Raw genomic sequence first — 21,102 nt, 5'->3', positions numbered from 1 at the left:
AATAGCACAGCCCAGCTGTTCAGTTTGGTTGCAAAAGCCCAGTTGGGCTTTGGATCATCCTAAGCTTTGGCTTTTCTGAGGCCCAGTTGGGCTTTGGTTCACCTCTGCAGCTTACAGCCCAGTTGGGCTTTGGTTCAAATTGTTAAGCTTGACAGCAACTTCAGCAGGCTCACCAGCTCAGGGCTTTGCAGCAGGAGCAGATCAGCAGCAACAGGTGCAGAAGCTCACAGGATTCTTGGCCTGGCACCAGCAGGAGCACCACAGCAGCACAAGAGCACCAGCAGCACCAGGTGGTTCAGTTCAGTGCAGGCAGGGCAGCAACTCAACAGGAGTTACAACAAGCAAAATCAGCAAGCAAGCATAGGAGTTACAGCAAGCAGAGTTCAGTAACAACCCAAAAGAAAGAAAGAGCAATTGCGCCGCAACCGAGTCCCCGGCAGCGGCGCCAAAAACTTGTTGGGCCCCGGAAGGGTATATAGAAATGATGCGATGAAAACGGGCCTACAGTAATACCGCAAGTGCACGGTCGTCGGTTGTAGCTCGTGCAAGTACGGGTCGATCCACAGAGATCGGGTGTGTTTCGGAAATGTGTTTTAGCTATTTGGGTTCCTAAATTTGCTTTGGGCTTAGAAGCCCTTTGGAAGTGTTGGGCTTAATGTACTATTGGGTTTGTTCTCAATAAAAGGAACTGAGCTTGGGCTCAGTATTATCTTTAAAGTGCAAATGGGATGTGGTTCTAGAAACTGGTCTGAGCTTTGGGCTCAACAGTTCAACTAGGAGTTGGGCTTAACAGTTCACTTGCAAGTTGGGCTTAGTAGTGAACTAGGCTTTTGCCTTAACTGGGCCTTAGTGAACTAGACCTTGGTTTTTTGGTCTTACAGTTGAGAATCTGGGCCTTTGGGCTTCACTGAGTTTAACTTGGGCTCAAGAATGAAGTGAGCTTTGGGCTGTAGGAACTGTGGACTATGGACTTTGGAGCAGCAGCAGCAGGAGCAAGAGCTGCAGCAGTTTGGCAGCAGCAGCTGCAGAAAGGCAGCAGCAACAGAAGAGTTGGCTTGGCTGCAGGAGAAGAAGGGGCAGCAGCAGCACTTTGGCAGAGCAGCAGGCAAAGAAGGAATGGTGCAGCAGAATGGAGCTGCAGCAGGAGAAGAAGTGGCAGCAGCTTGGCAGAGGCAAAAATAAGGGACAAATCAAATTGAACCAAGGCCTAAGGCCAAGGGCAGGGTGGTGATGAAAATAGCAAATGAAAGAAAGAAAACAATAAACAATGGAATGAGTCTAAATATGAAAAAGAACAAAATAAGAACAAAACAGTGAGGACAAGAGGATGAACTCAGCTGATCATGCCAATTCTTCCCTAAAGCAGGTAAAGGTAAAGGTTCAAGCCTGCCTTTTACCTAGGGTGTTTCACCAATGGACAGTTGAATCACAACTAAAGTGTCAATCCTAAGCACTAAATGTCTGACTAAAGCACAATTAGTCAGAGAATTTGACAATATCAACTAGGTATGAGTTGTGGTAATATCACATAGTTTTATCCTAACTACAAAGCATACATGATATGCACTGTGAGAGTAAAATGTGGTTTACCTTGATTCAATTCTATCCTAGAACATTTCACACATCTAAGAATGACATGAACAACATGAGAACATTTACAAGACAAAACAGAATATGCACATTAACAGAGAATATACACAGAACACATTGAAAGATAGTAGCAGAACATGCACATTAACTATAACTAACAGGAGCATTAACACATTAAAGATTGAAATTAAAATCAAACTAACAATATTGAGCTAACTAAACATCAAACTATGAAACATCCAGACATTAACACTAACAGTGAACAAGGAGAAAAATATGCAAATGGTTAAAATTGAAAGTGAAATTAAAATCAAACCTAACCCAATTAGGGGGAAACTTGGCTAGCCCAAGAACAGTTTTTACATCCCTAACACTTCCCTTTTATAGTTTACAAAAAATCCTAATTTTTCGAAACCCTAAATTGAAATTAGGGTTTTCTCAAATTCCCAAAATTACTCACTGATTTCGTTGTCCCCTCTGCCTTTTGTCGACAACCCATGCTCCCAATTGCTCTGCCACTCGTCTCCATCGTGTATGAAAGCCATCTGCTACTCGTACTCAAACCCTAGTTCTCTTAGATTTATCTCATAGGGTGAATGAGATAGAGGTGAGAGAAGTAGAGTGATGAGTGATGTTTATGGGGGAAGGGTAGAGGGGTTGTGTGGTTGGAGAGGCTCGAGATGGTGAAGTGGTACAGGAGTTCGAGAAGGAGAAATTGCAGGGGTCTGCAACTGTCGGGGGAAGAAGGGTTTTTGGGTGAAAACGAATGTTTGGCTCGACTGGTGTAGGTGATGGGATATTTGATGATACGGTGTTGAGCGGAATCATCTGAAGTTGATGCGCAGCGAGGGGATGATGATGGTTCGTCACAACTGGGCTGAATCGAACGACTACGATAGAACGTGCTCTGACTGACCGTTGGATTGTGTAGCACAACAAAACTGATGGATCCAGATGGAGTTAGGTGCTGTAGTATGTGTCGAGAGCAGCAAGTTTGATGTCCAACGAATACGAAACCGTAGGATGCGTAGATGATGGATCAGATCGGACGGATGAGAGCTGAGGCGGGCTTTTGGGCTTGGTCTTGGACTTAGGTTTAGAATTTGAGCTTGGGCCTTAATTTTTCTTAGCCCACTTCTTCTCTTAAGAGTAATTTCTTCCTCTTCAAGCCCACCTCTAGTTGATCCGGCTCTTGCGAACATCATTCTTCGATGCCTTTCTGCGGGGAGCCTTTGCCGTTTCTTTGCTCTTTTTGCTCCGTGAGTTAACTAGGCTTTATTTGGTACCTAAAAATGCAAAATTAATTAATAAAAGTATTTATTCTTGAAAACAACGAAAACACAGAATATGGGATAAAATGGAGCGTTAGTGCACAAAAGATGAGTTAAATGCCAACAAAAAGGGATAAATATATACAATATTTGGCACTCATCAGTACTCATCTTTTCCTCCAGCGTTCTCATTAGTGTTTCCTTTAGCAATTTCCCTTTTCATGCAATATTTGTAATTCCTCCAAAATGATTGCACTGCTTGCATTCATAATTAGGGTTTCGATTTGTCAATTAATCAAGTATCATTTCCCTTTTAAAAATCTCTTTACTCCTGAATCATCTCAAGGAACAGTATCGAGCAAACCCAAACCCTCACAAAAATCATTACCTATTAATTAAAAACCAGAAAAAATCAAGCCATGTAAGAGATGGCTCAAAATACTGAAGAGGGGAATATGTAAAGAAAAATAAAACACAAGATCATCAAGCAGCGACACATTCTTTCTGGGGTAAGCATCTTTCACATCCGAAAAGCAGCCTGCTTCAACCTTCGCCCGACGCGATTCCTAGAATAAGCTTTGTTGTCTGCAGTTTTTCGGATTTTGGGAATCCTCTTCATGGAGCAAAGAAGCAATGAATTTGAAGTCAGCACACATGACACTTCTGGTTTGCAACTACCTATTCAGAAACGACGCGTCGAATTACGTGCCACTAATTAGAGATGAAACCTCCTCACCTAACAAGCATGGATTTTAGATTTCTTATTCCGTGGAAATGCGTCCATGCTTCTACATACCTAGTCGGCACGCCACAAATATTCAAGAATCATGTAGTCTACACCATGTATTATCAAGAAAGGGAAGAACTCGTTTTTCGAAATCAAGGGTTAATGGCGCCCTCACTAGAGTTCTCTCCAGAAGTCGCTTCAACGTTCTCTCCAGAAGACGCTTCAACATTCTCTTCAGAAGACGCGTCAATATTATCTTAAGAAGCCGCTTCAACGCCCTCTCCAGAAGCCGGAGCCGCTTCAACGCCTCACCAAGCCATACAGACCAACCGCCTCATGTCTGCCACATCGGCCGATAAAGTCAGATTGGGTGTTTCTAGATTTTCAATTTCCTATGGGAAGGGTGCATGGACGGCCAGATGTTTGGATGCAACATGCTTGTCAAGTGCGACTCCCAAATTGATCAGCAAATTACGGATCCAAGAGATTGCTGCTTTCGTCAATTCGCCAGTCACCTTACCAGCAAATGCAATGGAAGTACATCTTCCAAGAGGAAATAGGCTTGAGCCACATGAATTTCTCAACATGAAGCCGTACAAGCATCAAAGACACCAAAGAAAGATCCAGAGATACTGATGGTCGTATCACCTTTGAACAAAACCAAACACGACGTCAGCTGCGTGACCTTCCTGTTGATCATAAGTCCAGACTCCAAGCAACTTAAATTTAAGTCCTCTTACAATTGAGCTCAATGGAGTTTGGAAAATTTTGAAATCCACTGGAGAGGCCAGATACTCATTTCTCTGGAGACATGACCTTATCACACATTCCAGAGAGGATCGATGGAGTTCACTCTGATGAAATTTCAAAACCATGAAAGTTATGCGTATAACTAAATTTCATACTTGCGAAAAGAAGAAGAAAGAACAGGATGTACTTACCTTGCCGCTGGCGATTGGCACACTCGTGATGGAGCTTCTAACAACGATGAAGAGGAGCCGGCTGCTACAGACGAAAGCATGGAGCCAAAAGAGCAACAAAAACATAAGAGGATCGAACAGAAAAAGGATTCCTTCTTGCTCCGTGGACGGGAATGGATGGCTGGGCCCACAAAACTCATACCCGTAACTGAGTTAGTAACACGCTACTACGAAGACCATTGGCCGCGCGGTCCCATTGCTGAAGGCCGATTGGAATTTTCCTGATAATATCTACCTGCTTCGCCTTTTAAATTTTAATTTCGTCTGTCACCATATAATGCTTACCCCGCAACAATGTCACTATCACGTGCTAAGAAGGGGACTTAATGTTGATGGTGGTTTTTAGTATAGGGCGAAAACTGTAAAAGTCTATCTACCTGACCCAGCATCAGATGTAGTAGACATTGATATGTCTATAATCCGCAGGGAATTTGGAGAATATATCAAAATCTGATGAGTGCCTATGTCTCTCTTCATATTATATTGAAACTCAAGCTCCTAGATGAATTTTTCACTAGTATAGAGACTAATGAGTATATAAGCTCCTAGCTACATAACTCACTAATATCGGAACCTGCCGAGTATTTTTCCTATGCTATGTTCCCTACATGAATCCTTAATACTGATATGGTATGACAATTTGTGTTCACTCGCATCAGAGTGGCACGAATTTCCAAGTATCAAGGTTAAGGTCCTTGCATAAAAGTACTCAATCGGAAAGCATACTGCTCTATGGAAATAAACTTAAAGAACTCTTTGTCAGCACATGGAATTCAATCAATTTTGTGATAATTCACAAGATTCAGATATTACCCTGACTAATTTGCAAAAATTAAGGTTTTGCGCGTTGCGCAAGTATATTAGACCCCACCGGTCGAAATTAATCTTAGGTGAACTAGACAATTAATCCGCCATGGATTAGTAGGTGCAAAATCCTACCCAAAATCAGAAAACAAGGAATAAAGGATTCACGGAATATGAGCAACAATAAAGGGAGGTGTGGCCATGACATATGCCATCCGGTGCCACTTGCAAGTGGCCACATCCCATGTTTCCCGACCGGCCCCTGTTTCCTGTCGACCAATCAGGTCGCTTTACACCCGCCACACGCACATGAGTTGTGGATGGGCCCATACTTGCAGGCCATATTTCCCATCGACCAATCAGGTCGCTTTAAATCCGCTACGTGCACTGGAAGTGTGGCCACGCCCATGCTTGGTCGGCCCCTCTTTTTATCGATCAATCAGGTAGCTCTAAACCTGCCACAGTATTAAAAGAGGCAAAATTACGCCAGATGGTCACAACGCCAAATTGGCTTTCCAAAACCGCGCCAACATGCCAATGGCATGCCAAACGTGCCATCCCGCTCCGCATGCTAATGGCATACCAGACATTCCATGCCGCGTCAATGTACTAACCGTGCATGCCAAACATGCCAAACGTGTCACTTTGCCGCAACATCATGCCGAACGTGCCAACATACCATAAATAGCGCGCCCACGTGCTAACCCACCTTTTGTTCGAGGCCACCGGACTTTCAATTAGGGTATCCTAATCAGAAGAACGACCTTGCTTTAGTTGCGTTAGTCGAAACCCTAATTTCCAGTCGTGGCCTAAATTATGCCACTTCGGGCCCCACGACATGCCACGAGCCATACGGGACCTAGGAAACCCTAGGAATGACGTCATACCATGGCCACTCGTAGAAATCCTTGCTCTTATGGCCGTTCTCGCATTATGGACTTGATATAGTTCCTTTGGCGTGGCTATGGCACCGTTTGCACAAAAAACGTGCCGCGACCACATGCCACACGCACTAATTAGGGTTTCGGCATCCCAAACCCTAATTTGGGTAAAGTTGCTGCACCAACCAAGCCAAGTAATACTTCCCAGAGCATTGGGATTGATGTGGCAACTGGAATTAACGTTGCCAAGCTATATTTGGGTCTAACACCAATGCGCCAAAATCTAGCGGCCATGGATACGCCAGACGCTACTTGCACCATCGTGCCGCTGGCATGCCAATGGCACCACTGTGCTATTATCAGGATCCAATAGAATGTGGACATAATCAATGGCCACCCTCTCTGATGAGTCACAATCTCAGCTGTCCAAATTCGCCACAGAATTGACAGGCCTGTGGAAAGTCTTAGGCGACCAGCCAAGACAAGCCTAATGGCGTCACATGCTATTCTCCTGCGGAAAGTCTCCTGACTTTGACTTGCCATACATAACACTCTGCTACACGTTTTCTACAAAAACACTCGAGACATCAAACATGTCACAAACTTGGGGATGCTCATCAGGGTATTGGTCTGGCGGTTTACAGCGTGCGACGTGCAACACGTCCATTATAAGAAAGTGTCGGAAAGCAGGGCAGTTAGTGGCGACAAGAAGTAGTGGGTGTAAACTAACCCGTTTCCTTCACAGTGGGAACGTGGTTTCTGGCATTTACACATTACCCCACTTCTCCATCACTCAATCATTCCCATTTTCTACGAGATCAGAGTGCGCTCAATATGACTTGTATAAACAGTTTTCCTATTTCGACCAAAAACGACAACAGTTTGGTTAACAACAATACGGTATCCATAGAATACCAAAGAACTGATAGCTTACATTCCGCAATCCAGTTCCCAAATTATGATACAAGTCATAAAATAGCCACACCTTCAAAATTAACCATTCTGATCTCAACACCTTCTTCGCTTCCCTCCCTAAGACCAACCCTTCTCCTTCACTTTGTGACCGAAGCAAGACTGGAACGACCATTTCTTGGTTTAAGCCAGAATTGTACATATTGATCTCTCAAATCTAAAGTACTCACGTGCAGTGCATTTGTTTTAGGTTTAGATTTGTTTCCCATCCAAACCAAAATTTACCAAAAATAGCAGAAACAATTTTTACTGGTAAACAACAGTAAGTCTAAGTTTTGTTGAATTGAGCATGATTATCGAATGCTCAGTGATTCATGGATTGAACATGTTATAGTTCTTGAATGATGTTGATATTTCTCGTCTGAGCAAATATGGCAAATTCGATGAATTGTTGAATATTGAGTAATATTCGGCGGAATATTGATTGTTAGATCAATATTCGAACAACTGAACGAGTATTGGTCAATTCGATAAATTACTGAATATTGACAGTAGGATCAATATTCGAACAACTGAGAAAGTATTTATCAATTCGACAAATTACTGAATATTGACAGTATGATCAATATTCGAGCAACTGAGCAAGTATTGCTCAATTAGAAGAATTATTGGCAACGTCACCCAAATAAAATATTAATGAAAATATTGGTAGTCTACCAAATATTATATAATTAATCCAAATGTTGATTGCTGATTCAATATAAATTTATTAATGTTTGAAATTGCTCAAAATCGTGATTTGCAGAGCATTTGTTCGAAACCCTAATTTTTGATCAATTGTTCGTCAATTGATGAATTAATGAAAATAGGTCACTGAGTGAGGGAGAGACCAACCACATGAGATGATGGACGACCATGTGGTTCCCAAGTGCTCGAATGAGCGCGCACCAAAGTCATTGGTTGACTGGTTGGTGGAATGATGATTGAATGCAGGTTTAATCATTTATTGAAATAGTGCTCAATTGAGAATTAGGTGATTATGGAGAAGTGAGGGACCGACCAAGGGAGCATAGAACAGTCCCTTGGTCGTGTGGGACTAGCTGATGGTCGTTTGAACAAATTCCAAGTTGGTTGGAAAGAGTTTGGACCTAATATGAGCAATTGAGCAAATTAGGTCAGAATTATAAAGATGTGTGGGACCGGCTCCTTGCAAGCCTTAGGGACGGCCTTGGTAAGTCAAGGAAGCATGCCCGTGTCACCATAATGTTCTTGTCTCAGTCCTGGGAGTTTTGGTATTTTCTGGTGTGTGTTTGGGCAATATCTTGGATTTACAGAAGAGTTTGATCTTGACTGAAATTCCTGATTTTGCTCGAATGAGCAAGTAGAACTTTGCTCGTTTGATCAGTATTTTGGGAATATTAAAATAATAATAATATTTTAATATTTTCATGAATAGCCTAGTCGGTCATGTGACCATTCGAGTTTTTGGCTTTTTCATGGTTTGAGATAAATTTGAGAAAATATGAAGAAACCATGATTTTTGTTCAAACGAAGGAGTTTCATGAGATGAGGGAAACAATAATTATGAAAACAAGGGATTGCAAGGTGTGGGACCGGCCACGGATAGGGCATGGCCGGCCGGCTAGGTAGCCCGGTCCCATGATACCTTTCCCTATTTTTATTATTTTTCATGAAACCGTGAAAATATGGAGAAACAGTGAGTTTTGCTCAAACAAGAAAATTTTCTCGAATGAAGAAGTCTTCATGAGTTTATGAAAATAATAAAATAAGGAAAAATAAAGGGTGAGGCATGGTGGACCGGCCACGGCGGCCTGACCGTCCGGCCGGTTGGCCCGGTCCCTAGGCGCCTCTTATTATTATTATTATTATTATTATTATTATTATTATTATCTCTCTCTTATTTTGTGTAGGATTTCTCGTTTGTCCATATTTTTGAATGCTCGTTTGGGCATATGGTTGCTCGTTCGTGCATCATTGTTAAGTACACTTGCACCATTTTCATGGGGCTTACTCGGTGATAGTTCAGATGCCCGATAGTTGAGTAATTATTACTAATTCATGAAATTCAGTGGAGAATGATTCATGAAACTGAGTAATAATTATGAATTGTGCATCGATTACTAATCCATGAAATCCAGTCGGGGAATTTAGGGAACGTAGTAATGAGATAAATTGGTTATCTACTACTAATCAATGGAATCAGCTGGGGATCATCCATGAAATGGAGTAATGAGATAAAATAGATTATTTTCTAGGAATTCAGTCGGTGAATGTAACGATAGAATTAATCTATTGTAGAATCGAGATATGAGATAGTTGAAGCATCATACTCATTCTAAAGAGTGCATAGTCAGGAAACAACGTGCAATATTGGTGTCCTGAAGGCGTTTAGCCCTCCATCAAACAATTATGTCCATAGAGCCGCATGAATCCATACACATTTGTTGATACATGAAAATAACCAATCATAGATAGAGGGCCCCTTAGCCCATAAAGGGTCCCCTTTATGGGAGGATGAACTAATGGACTAGGCCTAACCCACTAAGGCGAGATAGTTCTAGTCCATCCAAGGTTGCATAAAGGTTGGTTGGACTTTGGTCCAAGAGGAAATCCCTTTAGGGTTTAGTATTAACTTAAGGAAAGGGAAATGGTAGTTTAGTGATATGTTAATCTTATGGGAATTTATCCATAAGAGGGTCAGTATAAAAGGAAAAGAAGGCACACTTCTTGAGGGCATGATTAATTCTCTATTACTTCCCAAAACCCTTCTTCTCATTGGGATTACTTTCTGTGATTAGGGCTAGTTACTCCTTCCCACATTCTACCCATCAACATTGCGATCACAGTGGGAGGTTCTTAGCCTCTTTTCCGGCATGATACTCCCAGGTGCGAGTCAGGAAGTACCAGCAGGCAGAGCATTTCCCCACCCGTACCACGTCTCTATAGAAGAAGTACAAGGGAAAAGTGATGATGAGATACGTTTTCGAGCGGTAGTCACGACACCCATCGTACAAGGAGCAGGAGCGTTCCAAGGCGCAGAAGCGACCCAAAAGAAAGGAGAAATACTCCAAGAGAAAGCCATAGCTGAGACGAGCGAGCAAGAGATGTTCGAAATACAAGAAGAGCTGGATGCATCCATTAAGAAACAACATGAGTTGCGTGGACGTCTGAAGCGAACAAGGGAACAAAAGGTAACAAACACTAAAACAGTTAACACAAAAAGCACCATTCTGGGTATGACAGAAGACACGATCGTAAAATACTTGGAGGCAAATTACCGAGTGACGAAGCACGATGCTTATGATTCGCTGGAACCACCATACTCCGAAGAAGTCGCTGATTACTTATACCCCGAAGATTATACATCACCAAAATTCAAGACATATGGGGGAAAAGGAAATTCGCGAGAGCATGTGAGCTGTTTCATATCATCAATGAATGCATACGCTCAGGACGAATTCCCAAAGCCCCCACCACTAGCGTGTAACATAGAGAAAATAATAGGGCTTCTAGAGCAATGGGTGACAAACAAGGAAGAAACTCTACTGGCCGTACACACAGAGCCTACCACGACAGATAAGATGCACAAACGATATTGCCATTATCACAGGAGAGTTTATCATTCGACTGGGGAGTGTTTCTCTCTACGTTACATTGTGCAAAGAAAATAAGCTAGAGGCGAGTTGGAGATAGGAGAGCAAAGCATCAAGAGCGGCCCGCTTCCTCAACATCAAGTTATGATGATTTCACATGAGCCTATGGAAGGAGAAGCTTGGAGACCTTGGGAGGAGGTGGAAGAAGAAGAAGCGTGCGAGGCTTTTGAGACGGCCCTCTTCCCAGACATTAATGAAATTGCTATCAAATTTGCTCGAACTGTTTTAGCTCAACAGTTCTTTGATTCCCTCGGCTTCAGTGAGAATCAGATCCGCGAAGCATCCAAGGCTATCACGGCGATTGCATCCCGAAAAACGTATAACCCAACATCCAGAGAAGCCATCACCTTTATAGATGAAGATATATGCTATCCGGTAGAGAACCTTAGTCCTCTATATCTGACGGCTTTTATTAACAAACAACCTCTTAAAAGAGCTTTAATAGACGGCGGAGCTTCCCTCAACTTAATTTCACTACACATTAGATTCCTTAGGAGTGTCAAATACAGCAATTAAATTGTGCTCGATGACTGTAAGAGTATTTGAAGGACAAACTCAGACGGGGATCGGGATAGTGCATTTGATGATGAAAATCGGGCCCATTAGAGCGCTCACTCCCTTCTATGTACTCGAGGACGATACTACTTTCATGTGCTACTAAGGCGAGGATGAATTTTGAATCACAAGGTAGTATCGTTGACGTATCACCAATGTGTCAAAACCAATATCGGAGGAAAGAAATTCTAGTCCCAGCCACAGGCAACCCGTTTGAGGAGGCTTACATGGTAGATGCGGTCTTCTATACACGAACGGCTACGGATCATGAAGAACGTCCGGAGCATCTAACACTCCTCCCAAAATGGGAAGAGTTCCAACCTGAAGAGCAAACAAAAGGAAATGCTAAGTCAGTTTTTAGTCCATCACGACTGGGACCTGTCACAGGAAATAAGAAAGTTGTAGCCGAGACAAAAAATATGCAGTTGTTTCTCGCGGCCAGAGGGCGGACATGTTTATCACTTATAGAAATTATCCGGGAAAGCCTCCAATTGTCAGCATGACTGCGCTATGTCATCGGCAGATGAAGAGATGATGGAGGTGACCCCAGTAATTGAGAATATACAAGAAAAGTAGAGCCTCTCATTTTGGAAGAGGAAATAATAGAAAATTTGCCTGAGGAAAAGGAAAAAATCGAGCCAAACCTCGACGGGCTAGAAGAAGTAAACCTTGGCTCGGAAGACAAACCCCGTTGTGTATGCATCAGTAAACATTTGGAAGGGGAAGAGAAGTCGCGGATGATTAAGCTACTTCGTGAATATCGATATGTGTTTGTATTTACGTATGACGAAATGCCAGGTCTCGATAGCAGTTTGATCGCGTACAACCTCAATGTCTCACCCGAGTATAAGCCAGTCAAGCAACGAAGCCGTAACTTCCCAGAGAAAATAGAATTGGCAATCAAAGAAGAGGTGGAGAAGTTTCTGAAAGCCAAATTTATTAAACCAATCTAACACCCCGTGTGGCTGGCTAATATCGTACCAGTAACAAAGAAGAACAGAAAGGTCTGATGCTGTGTTGACTATCGAGATCTGAATCGAGCATGCCCAAAAGACAACTTCCCAGTACCGAACATAGATATAATGGTGAACAACACGTGCGGGTATGGTATGTTTTCTTTCATGGATGGATTCAGTGGATACAACTAGGTCAAGATGTCTGCAGGATATACGCATAAAACAACCTTCCAAACCCCGTAGGGTAATATCTATTATGCTGTGATGCCGTTTGGATTAAAGAACGCGGGAGCGACCTACCAACGGGAAATGGTGGCTATCTTCCACGACATGATGCATCAAATCATGGAAGTTTACATAGATGATGTGGTGGTAAAATCCCGAGCACGAGAAGATCATCTCGACCATTTAAGGCGTGTTTTCAACAGATACAGAAAATATCACTTAAAGATGAATCCCCTCAAATGCGCCTTTGAAGTCACTTTTGGAAAATTCTTAGGATTCGTTGTTACAAACAAGGGGACACAGATTGATCCGGATAAGGTTGAAGCGATAACCACTATGAGGTCACCCGCAAATGTGAAAGAGTTACAAACTTTTATAGGCAGAGTGTCTTACGTTCGGAGATTTATCCCTGGAATGGCACAACTACTGTTTACATTTACACCACTATTGAAGAAAAATAGGCAATTCGAATGGGGAGATGATCAAGAGCGAGCCTTTCAGAAATTCAAAGAATGTCTAATCAGCACGCGGGTCCTATGACCCCCTGTCAAAGGCGAACCCCTCTACCTATACACAACATTCACCAATATGGCAATGAGAGCATTGTTGGCTCAAGACCTCGGCAATGATCAGTTGTGCTCGATTCACTATATCAGCAGAGGGTTTAGAGACGCGGAGTTCAGATATTCGAAACCAGAGCAAGCATGTTTAGCGCTCATATACGCCACGCAAAAATTACGATCTTATATGTTCGCTCATGAAACCATAGTGGTGGCAACTTCTAATCCGATCGCTTATCTGACAAAAAAACCAGTGTTATCCGGCAGGACAGCCCGCTGGTTACTACAACTATCTGAATTTGAATTAAAATATCAGCGGTATAAAGGAGTACGCGGGCAAGTATTTGCAGATTTATTGGCCGCATTCATAGGTATGGATATGACAGAAATAAACGATGAAATACCTGGAGAAGTTGCAGAGGTCGAGGAAGAAGAACGCTGAACAATGTTCTTCAACGGTTCATCATACGGCTCTTACGGAGGAGCGGGGATAGTATTCGAGACGCCCAAGTGAGAATTTTTGCCATTCGCTTTCAAGCTAGACTTTGAATGTAGAAATAATATGGAGGAGTATGAGGCACTGATTCTCGGACTACGAATGGCTGAAGAGCTAAATTTAGGGGAAATCGACATCAAGGGAGACTCAAAGCTAGTCACAAACCAATTATCGGGCGACTTCCAAGTAAAAGAGGCGCATTTGGCACCATACCGAGCAGAATCCCAAGAATTGATAGCGGGGAGAGGAAGCATTGTTATTGAGCATACTGGAAGATCCACTAATAAACACGCGGACGCGTTAGCTACCTTAGCAGCAAAGCTACAATTGAATGAAGCTGACGAGGGAACCATAGTGGTGAAAAGAAGAGCATTACCCAGCACGTGGAAAGAAGATGCAGCATTCAAATTGAAAGATGATTGGAGAACAACATATATCGAAGATTTAACTAGAGAAGCAGATGATCAGTTGCTGCCCATTAAAGTGCTAAAACAATTTGTTGTAGTCCGAGGAGCGCTATACTTTCGAACATCCGGGGGTGTTTTATCACGGTGTGTGGGAAAGGTAGAAGCGCAAGAAACACTAAATCGCGTTCATGAAGAGTCCTAAGGACAGACGTGAGGAATCTTGTTATACCGCCGATTGCAGAGGATGGGCGTATACTGGACGAATATGGCAATCCAAGCGGTAGTAGCCCAGGATAAATGTGAAGATTTTCAGGCGCCCCCACAACAAAGAGAAGTGTGTAGTATGGAAATAGAGGATTGGAGGCAACATTACATAGATTTCCTCCAACATGAACGCTTGCCGCTGAACAGACAAGATGCTCTAAAAATTCAAAGAAAATCCGAACTTTTCTTTTTGAGTGAAGGCGTCCTCTATAGAAAGAGTTTTGGGGATAAGGTGTTGTGTTGTCTATCACAAGAATAAGCGGAGATACTTATGGCTACGACTCACAATGTTGAACAGCTAGGTATGAGAAAGCTTTTCTTATAATTATACGAAGAGGGGTTTTACTGGCCTACGATGGAATTTGATACAACCGAACATATAAAGAAGTGGCAACAATATCAAAGCCACATATCACTAATCCGCGCCCCGCATATCCTGCTGCATAGTGTCGACATCCCCTGGCCTTTCCATAGTTGAGGACTTGATATTATTGGGCCAATAAGCCAGACTTCATCCGGAAAATATAAGTATATCATCATTGCGACTGAATATTCTTCCAAATGGGTTGAATCCATTCCGCTCCGGGATTACTCGGGTGCCACGATCGCTGCATTCATCAAAGAACATATCATATGTCGATTTGGTGCACCTATGATTATCCGCTAAGATAATGGTACCTCTTTTGTTAATCAAACGGTGAAAGAACTGTTGGATCAATATGGAATCAAGTTCCATACTTCGACTGTATACTACCCTCAGGGAAATGGATAGGCAAAAGCGACTAATAAAACATTTCTAAGGATATTAAGTCGCACCGTACATGATCACCATAGGAGTTGGCATGAACAGCTACCCCTCGCACTTTGGGCATATCGCATTTCCAAGAGAAGTTCAACTGGCGCCTCTCCTTACTCCTTGGTGTATGGAGAAGGCGTAATATTGCCAGCAGAGATTGCAATTCCTTCCGTACGAGTGGCCATGTCCAGTCTCACTACCCCGGATGAGGTCAGTCGATTTTCTCACCTTGATACCCTAGAAGAACGACGAGCCAAAGCTGAGCGTTTCACGGACAAGTATAGGCAAAGGACGGCAAGATATTATAACCAAAAAGTAAAGGAACGGACCTTCAGCATAAATGACGTAGTTATGAAGATCGCACCACATGTCCAGCGCAATGAAAAGGCCGGAAAATTTACTGCAAATTGGCAAGGTCCCTACGTGATTAGCGAAGCTGCATAAAGCGGATATTACTATCTCAAGCGGATGAATGGCTCACGCATCAACACTCCTATCAATGGTAAATGGCTTAAAACTTATTATGCTTACGTAACTAAAATGTACGCCGGATGGCTGAGAAATAATAAAACAACTATCTTATGTTACACTTTGAGTCGCTTTAATCGCATATAACTAAAGTCTCGCGTATGACCCAATGCAGTGCGCCAATAGTATCAGAAAGGACTAGGCTCCGTGCATGGCTTAAAGAAGTGTACCAATAGTCCCAGAAATGACTAGGCTTTGGGAATGGCTTAATGAAGTGCACCAATAGACCCATAAAGGTCTAAATCTCGCGTACGACTCAATGAAGTACTCCAATAGTCCCAGAAAGGATTAGGCTCCGTACATGGCTTAATGAAGTGTACCAATAGTCCCAGAAGGACTAGCCTCCGTGCATGGCTTAATGAAGTGCACCAATAGTCCCAGAAAGGACTAGGTTCCGTGCATGGATTAATGAAGTGCACCAATAGTCCCAGAAAGGACTAGGTTCTGTACATGGCTTAATGAAGTGCACCAATATTCCCAGAAAGGATTAAGTCCCATGTACGACACAATGAAGTACACCAATAGTCCCAGAAAGGACTAGGTTCCATGCACGGCTTAACGAAGTGCATCAATAGTCCCAGAAAGGACTAAGTCTCGTGTACGACTCAATAAAGCGCACCAATAGCTCTGAAATAGTTAGGTTCTATGCACGACCCAATGAAGTGCCCCAATAGCCCCGAGTCTGGCTAAGACCCTTACATGATGGATTAAGGGTATCAATAGCTCTAAGCATGGCTAGATTTTGTGTATGACCAATGAAGTACACTAAAACTTTAAAGCCAACTAAGTTCTGCGCGTAAAGATTACTAAGACCGTGAAAGATATCATAAGCACAATATAAGTGTCGGCTCCGACTAAAGTAATAAATACACTTTATAGAAGGAATACTCCTAAAGGAAGTCATGCGTGCATACAATGCATAGAAAGTAACATAAGTAATATACTCATAAACACCTGACAAAATACACAGAACAGATAAAGCAATGCACTCTGCGGCAAAATCCACTAAGTCAAAGAACTAAAGATAGGACTGAGTTCGCGGGCCTCAATCTACCGCGCGCAACAACCAAGTCGCTTTCTCTATGCTCCATCCGGACACGAGCATTAGCAAACGCCTCAGAAGCCTCATCCTAAGCCATAACGTTTTCTATTGAAGGGTTGATCCGACTAGCACTTAGTCGATCCACATATAGATCCATTGCATGAAGGTATTGCATTTGGCTAACCTCAAATAATTTTTCACACTCACGAGGGAGTCGGTCATGTCCAGCAATAATATCTTGCAACAATTCAATTTTTTGATTCTTAAGAGACAAACATAAAGCACTAACTGATTCTTCTATTATTACTAATCCTTTTCGTCTGCGAATACCTAGATTATATACAAAAAAAATGAGAACTTTTCAAGATGATTCAGTTATGAGCATGCGACAATGTGCGATTTCTTGTTCTACATCTTGCATCATTACAAGCACTTCTTCACATTGAATAGTAGCCATAGTTAAAGCAGCCCGCATATCTCCTAGCATTTGGTCTACTTCATACAAAATCCTCTCGGATGCATTGTTCTGGCGAGCCATGTTAGAGGTCTCATCTTGTTCCTCGAAAGCTTTGCGTGCATTTTCTTGCACAGTCAGCCTATGAGTCCGTAAAGCTTTCACTTCACTCCTCAGGACCAACAACCGTGCCAATTCCACCTGTTTATCTGAAGGATGCACCGGAGCGAGTATTATGCACAAAGACAATACGTAACCATGCATATGACGGCTTGGCGGCTGAGAAACAGACACATAACAATCCGCAATAACCTGCTCAATATCTACCATCATAAGATTTAATTCTCGCAACAACCGATCAGCCTCATGGCGAGCGGAGACAACATTTTCTAGCGCATGCTGAATCCTGAAAGAAACTGGCCCGGACACTTGAGATTTCTGAGCATTTAAAAACACTTTGTACTGCTTGTCAAACTGTGCACGCGCTTTTGTACAACTCGCCGGTCTTCTTTCCCTGAGCAATTCTATTTCAGCCTTCACGAGTCGTAAGCGGCCTATTCAGATCCTCTCCTATACAGGGGTACTAACGTTGGCACAGAGGCCAGAGATAATACATAGCCGTGCAAATGATCAGCCATACAAATAATACTAGTATAAAAAATGAACAGAGTAAAGAAATGAAGACATCAAACTAGTGCATATAGTCTATATATAGGAAATACGTACATCAAGGCATTTATTACCCCACAATTATTACCATAACTCCTACTTAATCTAAAAAAAAATAAAAAATAAAAAAATAACTATTAACTATTAATTATGGTAACATACTAAGTGACATATGAACTTCAACAAGAGCCATTTCAATGGACCTAATACTAAGGTCCGCCTCAACACATCGAAAATGAGTAGTCAGACGTTGCTCACGGCAATAACCACGATATTCTAGAAGGGTTATGTCAGGAAGACCGCCCTCACTTTAAATCTTCTTCACTAGATGATCCACAACGGACAATTGTTCATGCCAACTCGAGTTCTCGATCTCAAAATTATCCCGAGCAAGGCACATCACCCGGAAAAGGCGATTTAGATACTCCACTTCCAGAACTAACCTCACACGATTAGCCATAAGCAAAAAAAAGGGGGGGGGGAAGAAGAGAGAACAAAGCTCAAGGAGTATTTAGTGTGATTAACCAAAACAAACTCTCATATATAATTAAAATAACACAATACCCGAGACAACGATTATTTTACGAATCCCTAAAAAAAAACTGGTAGTGATCTATCTAAGAACGCTCAGCTATAAGCGAGAGGCAGTAGGAAATGTCTTCATCTAAGTCTTGCATCATCAACTGTACCTCATCATACTGAGTAGTGGAATCGGTGTAAGCACTACACACCTCTTCTAACACTTGATGAATATTGTGCATAACCTCACTAGAAGGACATGCCTCTTGAGACATATTTAGTGTCTCCTTATGTTCTTCATAGGATTTGCGGGCCTTAACTAGAACAATCAATCGATAAGTCTGTAGCATCCCGACTTCATCCTTCAATATAAATAAACCTTCCAGCTCCGCCTTCATATCGGCAGGACGAATAAGAGCAGATACAACACACAAAGTCAAAACACACCCACGGAGATTCGGACCCGCTTGTTTATTAATGAAGGAATGACAATCAGCTATCGCCTGTTCAATATCAGTTGTCATAACTAGCGCTTCTTGAAACAGCCGCTCAGCTTTGTTTCGGGCAGCTATAATATCATCCAGCGCACGCTGTACATCCAGAGTCAGGCGCGCGGACGTCTGTGACCTCTGAGCCATTGAATATGTCTCATATTGCTCATCATATTGCGCGCGTGTAGCTAACCTCTCTGAGCATCTCCACTTCAGTTTTTACCAACAACAAGCGAGCTAACTCATGATCCTTCTCATAAGGGACAACCAATATCGTTATAGGGGCCAAATCCAAAGTATAACCATGAAGACGATGAGCCGTCCGCTGCAAAATATAGCTAACAACTAAAAGGAAGATGAAATATTAAGATAAGTTTGAAAACACTAAGACAGTTCTATTTATCCCTATTTATAGAAACACGGAATAATACCACATTAATAACCATCCAACCATAATAATAAATACAGATAAATCAAAATGGTAAATATGTTTTGCAAAAGAAAATAATCCATCAAAGTCCTCAGCTCAATCAAACGAAAACAAGGAAATTATTGTTCAAATATCACTATCAGAAGATATCCAAGGAAACCAACTCCGCCTTCTTCCTAGTTAAGCGCCCATTAACCTCCTCAGCAGCATCCCGAGCGTCCTTCAAATCCTTAGTAGCTCGACCCACGTACGCCAATAGCTGGTCATATGCTTCATTTTTAGCATTGGCAGCATCGAGCAGCTGCTTGTATTCCCGCTCCAACTCCTCAATCTCGCGAGGTAACATGGTCAGCGCGCTGTACATCGCCTTCGCTAAGTCCAATATATTCTTAAGCCACTAAACGGGGAATCGAAAAACTAGAGAAGTCTGGATGGTAGTGTCCCACTTCCTCAAAGTGACTGGATCAACTGGAGTCTCCTCCGCCAGGGAAAGACCCTCCGCTATGTCGAGCAGATCCTCATTATCCACGATCAAAGAATTGACAGGCATTTCCTCAAAAACACACATGTGGCCAAACTTCTCAACTATGCGCCGATAGGTGGACGCTTTAAACGAAGGAACCCCAAACCCATGTACTAACTCATAGCGGTTATCCACACCATCTTCCGTCGTGGAAATAACACGAGGATATCTGAATTGAGTATCCTCCGGAGTAGCCATTAGCTCAACATCAGCATTCACGCTGCGAGAAACCTTAAGGGTCGGCTTGGAAGGTTTGTGCCGCTTGTCATTGGCACTCCCGGACTCACTACCTTTGACATGTTGGTTTGAGTCGCTCCCCCTACCATGAGCGCCATCTCGTTTTCCCATAGTCTAAAAAAAAGGGAGAAAGATGGCCATAAGCAAATTATTCTAACACAGCAAGGAAATGAAACTCAAAATACATAATATATATACCAAATCGGAAAAGGGAGAGGATCAGCAGGAGAATGAAAGGATAGGCGAGAAGAAGAAGAAGAACTTGACACAGCCGGCTCCGAATGACCTAATGAGAGATAAAAGAAAAAGAAAAAGAAAAGGGGGAAATAAAATAATTTTATCAGAAGAGTATAAGAAGTGAAGATGTATATATAGATCACCAAATGCATTTAATAATCATAACAAAAATATTTCCACTGGCACGTTTTGGTATTTGAAATTTAACAAATGAGAATATAGTACACTCACGGGATTTAGAAGGGGAAGAACTCTGATTCTGGGCGCTACCTTTAAGACCACTGCCCTCTTGGGAATAGTCATGCACAGAATGATCCGACTCAGACTCGTCATCTGCACCTAACATATCGGAAGGAGTGTGAAGAGGATGGTTGGGATCTTTAACGGTCTGTACAATTAGAGGATGAGTGGATTGAAGAATCATACGATGAGAGAGAATGTTAGGACCACTCTGACTAACGTATCGACAAAGTTGGCGTTCCACACGCTCGATGAAGGTACTCACGGACGATGACCCCATTTTTGGAGCCTGCGGGGAAAACGGAGGGGAAACATTAGCAATACGGATAGAAGGTAATCGCGGAACGGGAAGCATGCCAGCATCTCGCTTCATCTTCTTAGATAGCCGATCATCCCTCCACTCATTGAGGGGTAGGTGTTCATGGTGGTTTTTAGTTCATGGTTAAAATTGTAAAACCTCACATTTAATGTGCCGTCACTCTGTAAAGAAACAGATCCATGTAAAGTGATGAGTGTTCAACCTCTCCACTGGCGTATTTATTGAGCAACTCAATATGTTCACATGAAATTTATCCAGATTGGTGCATGTAGCAACAATCCCAGACTAAGCAATTGATCCGCCATGGATTATTAG

At 42.5% G+C, this 21,102-nt stretch overlaps 1 protein-coding gene across 1 annotated transcript; it reads left to right on the top strand.

Annotated features, from left to right (window-relative positions):
- The first annotated feature begins 13,697 nt into the window (after positions 1-13,697).
- On the top strand, positions 13,698-14,240 carry LOC113331023. Its single transcript, XM_026577800.1, has one exon. The coding sequence runs from the start codon at positions 13,698-13,700 to the stop codon at positions 14,238-14,240; it is 543 nt and encodes a 180-aa protein (XP_026433585.1).
- Positions 14,241-21,102: the final 6,862 nt, after the last annotated feature.

Source organism: Papaver somniferum, unplaced genomic scaffold (assembly GCF_003573695.1).
Source record: "Papaver somniferum cultivar HN1 unplaced genomic scaffold, ASM357369v1 unplaced-scaffold_123, whole genome shotgun sequence".
NCBI classification, from domain to species: Eukaryota; Viridiplantae; Streptophyta; class Magnoliopsida; order Ranunculales; family Papaveraceae; genus Papaver; species Papaver somniferum.
Note: the sequence above shows the minus strand (reverse complement) of the source record. Positions and strands in the feature narration are given on the sequence as shown.

Coding starts and splice junctions, on each gene's coding strand:
- LOC113331023 (XM_026577800.1), top strand. CDS start 13,698: ATGGAGGAGTATGAGGCACTGATTCTCGGACTACGAATGGCTGAAGAG.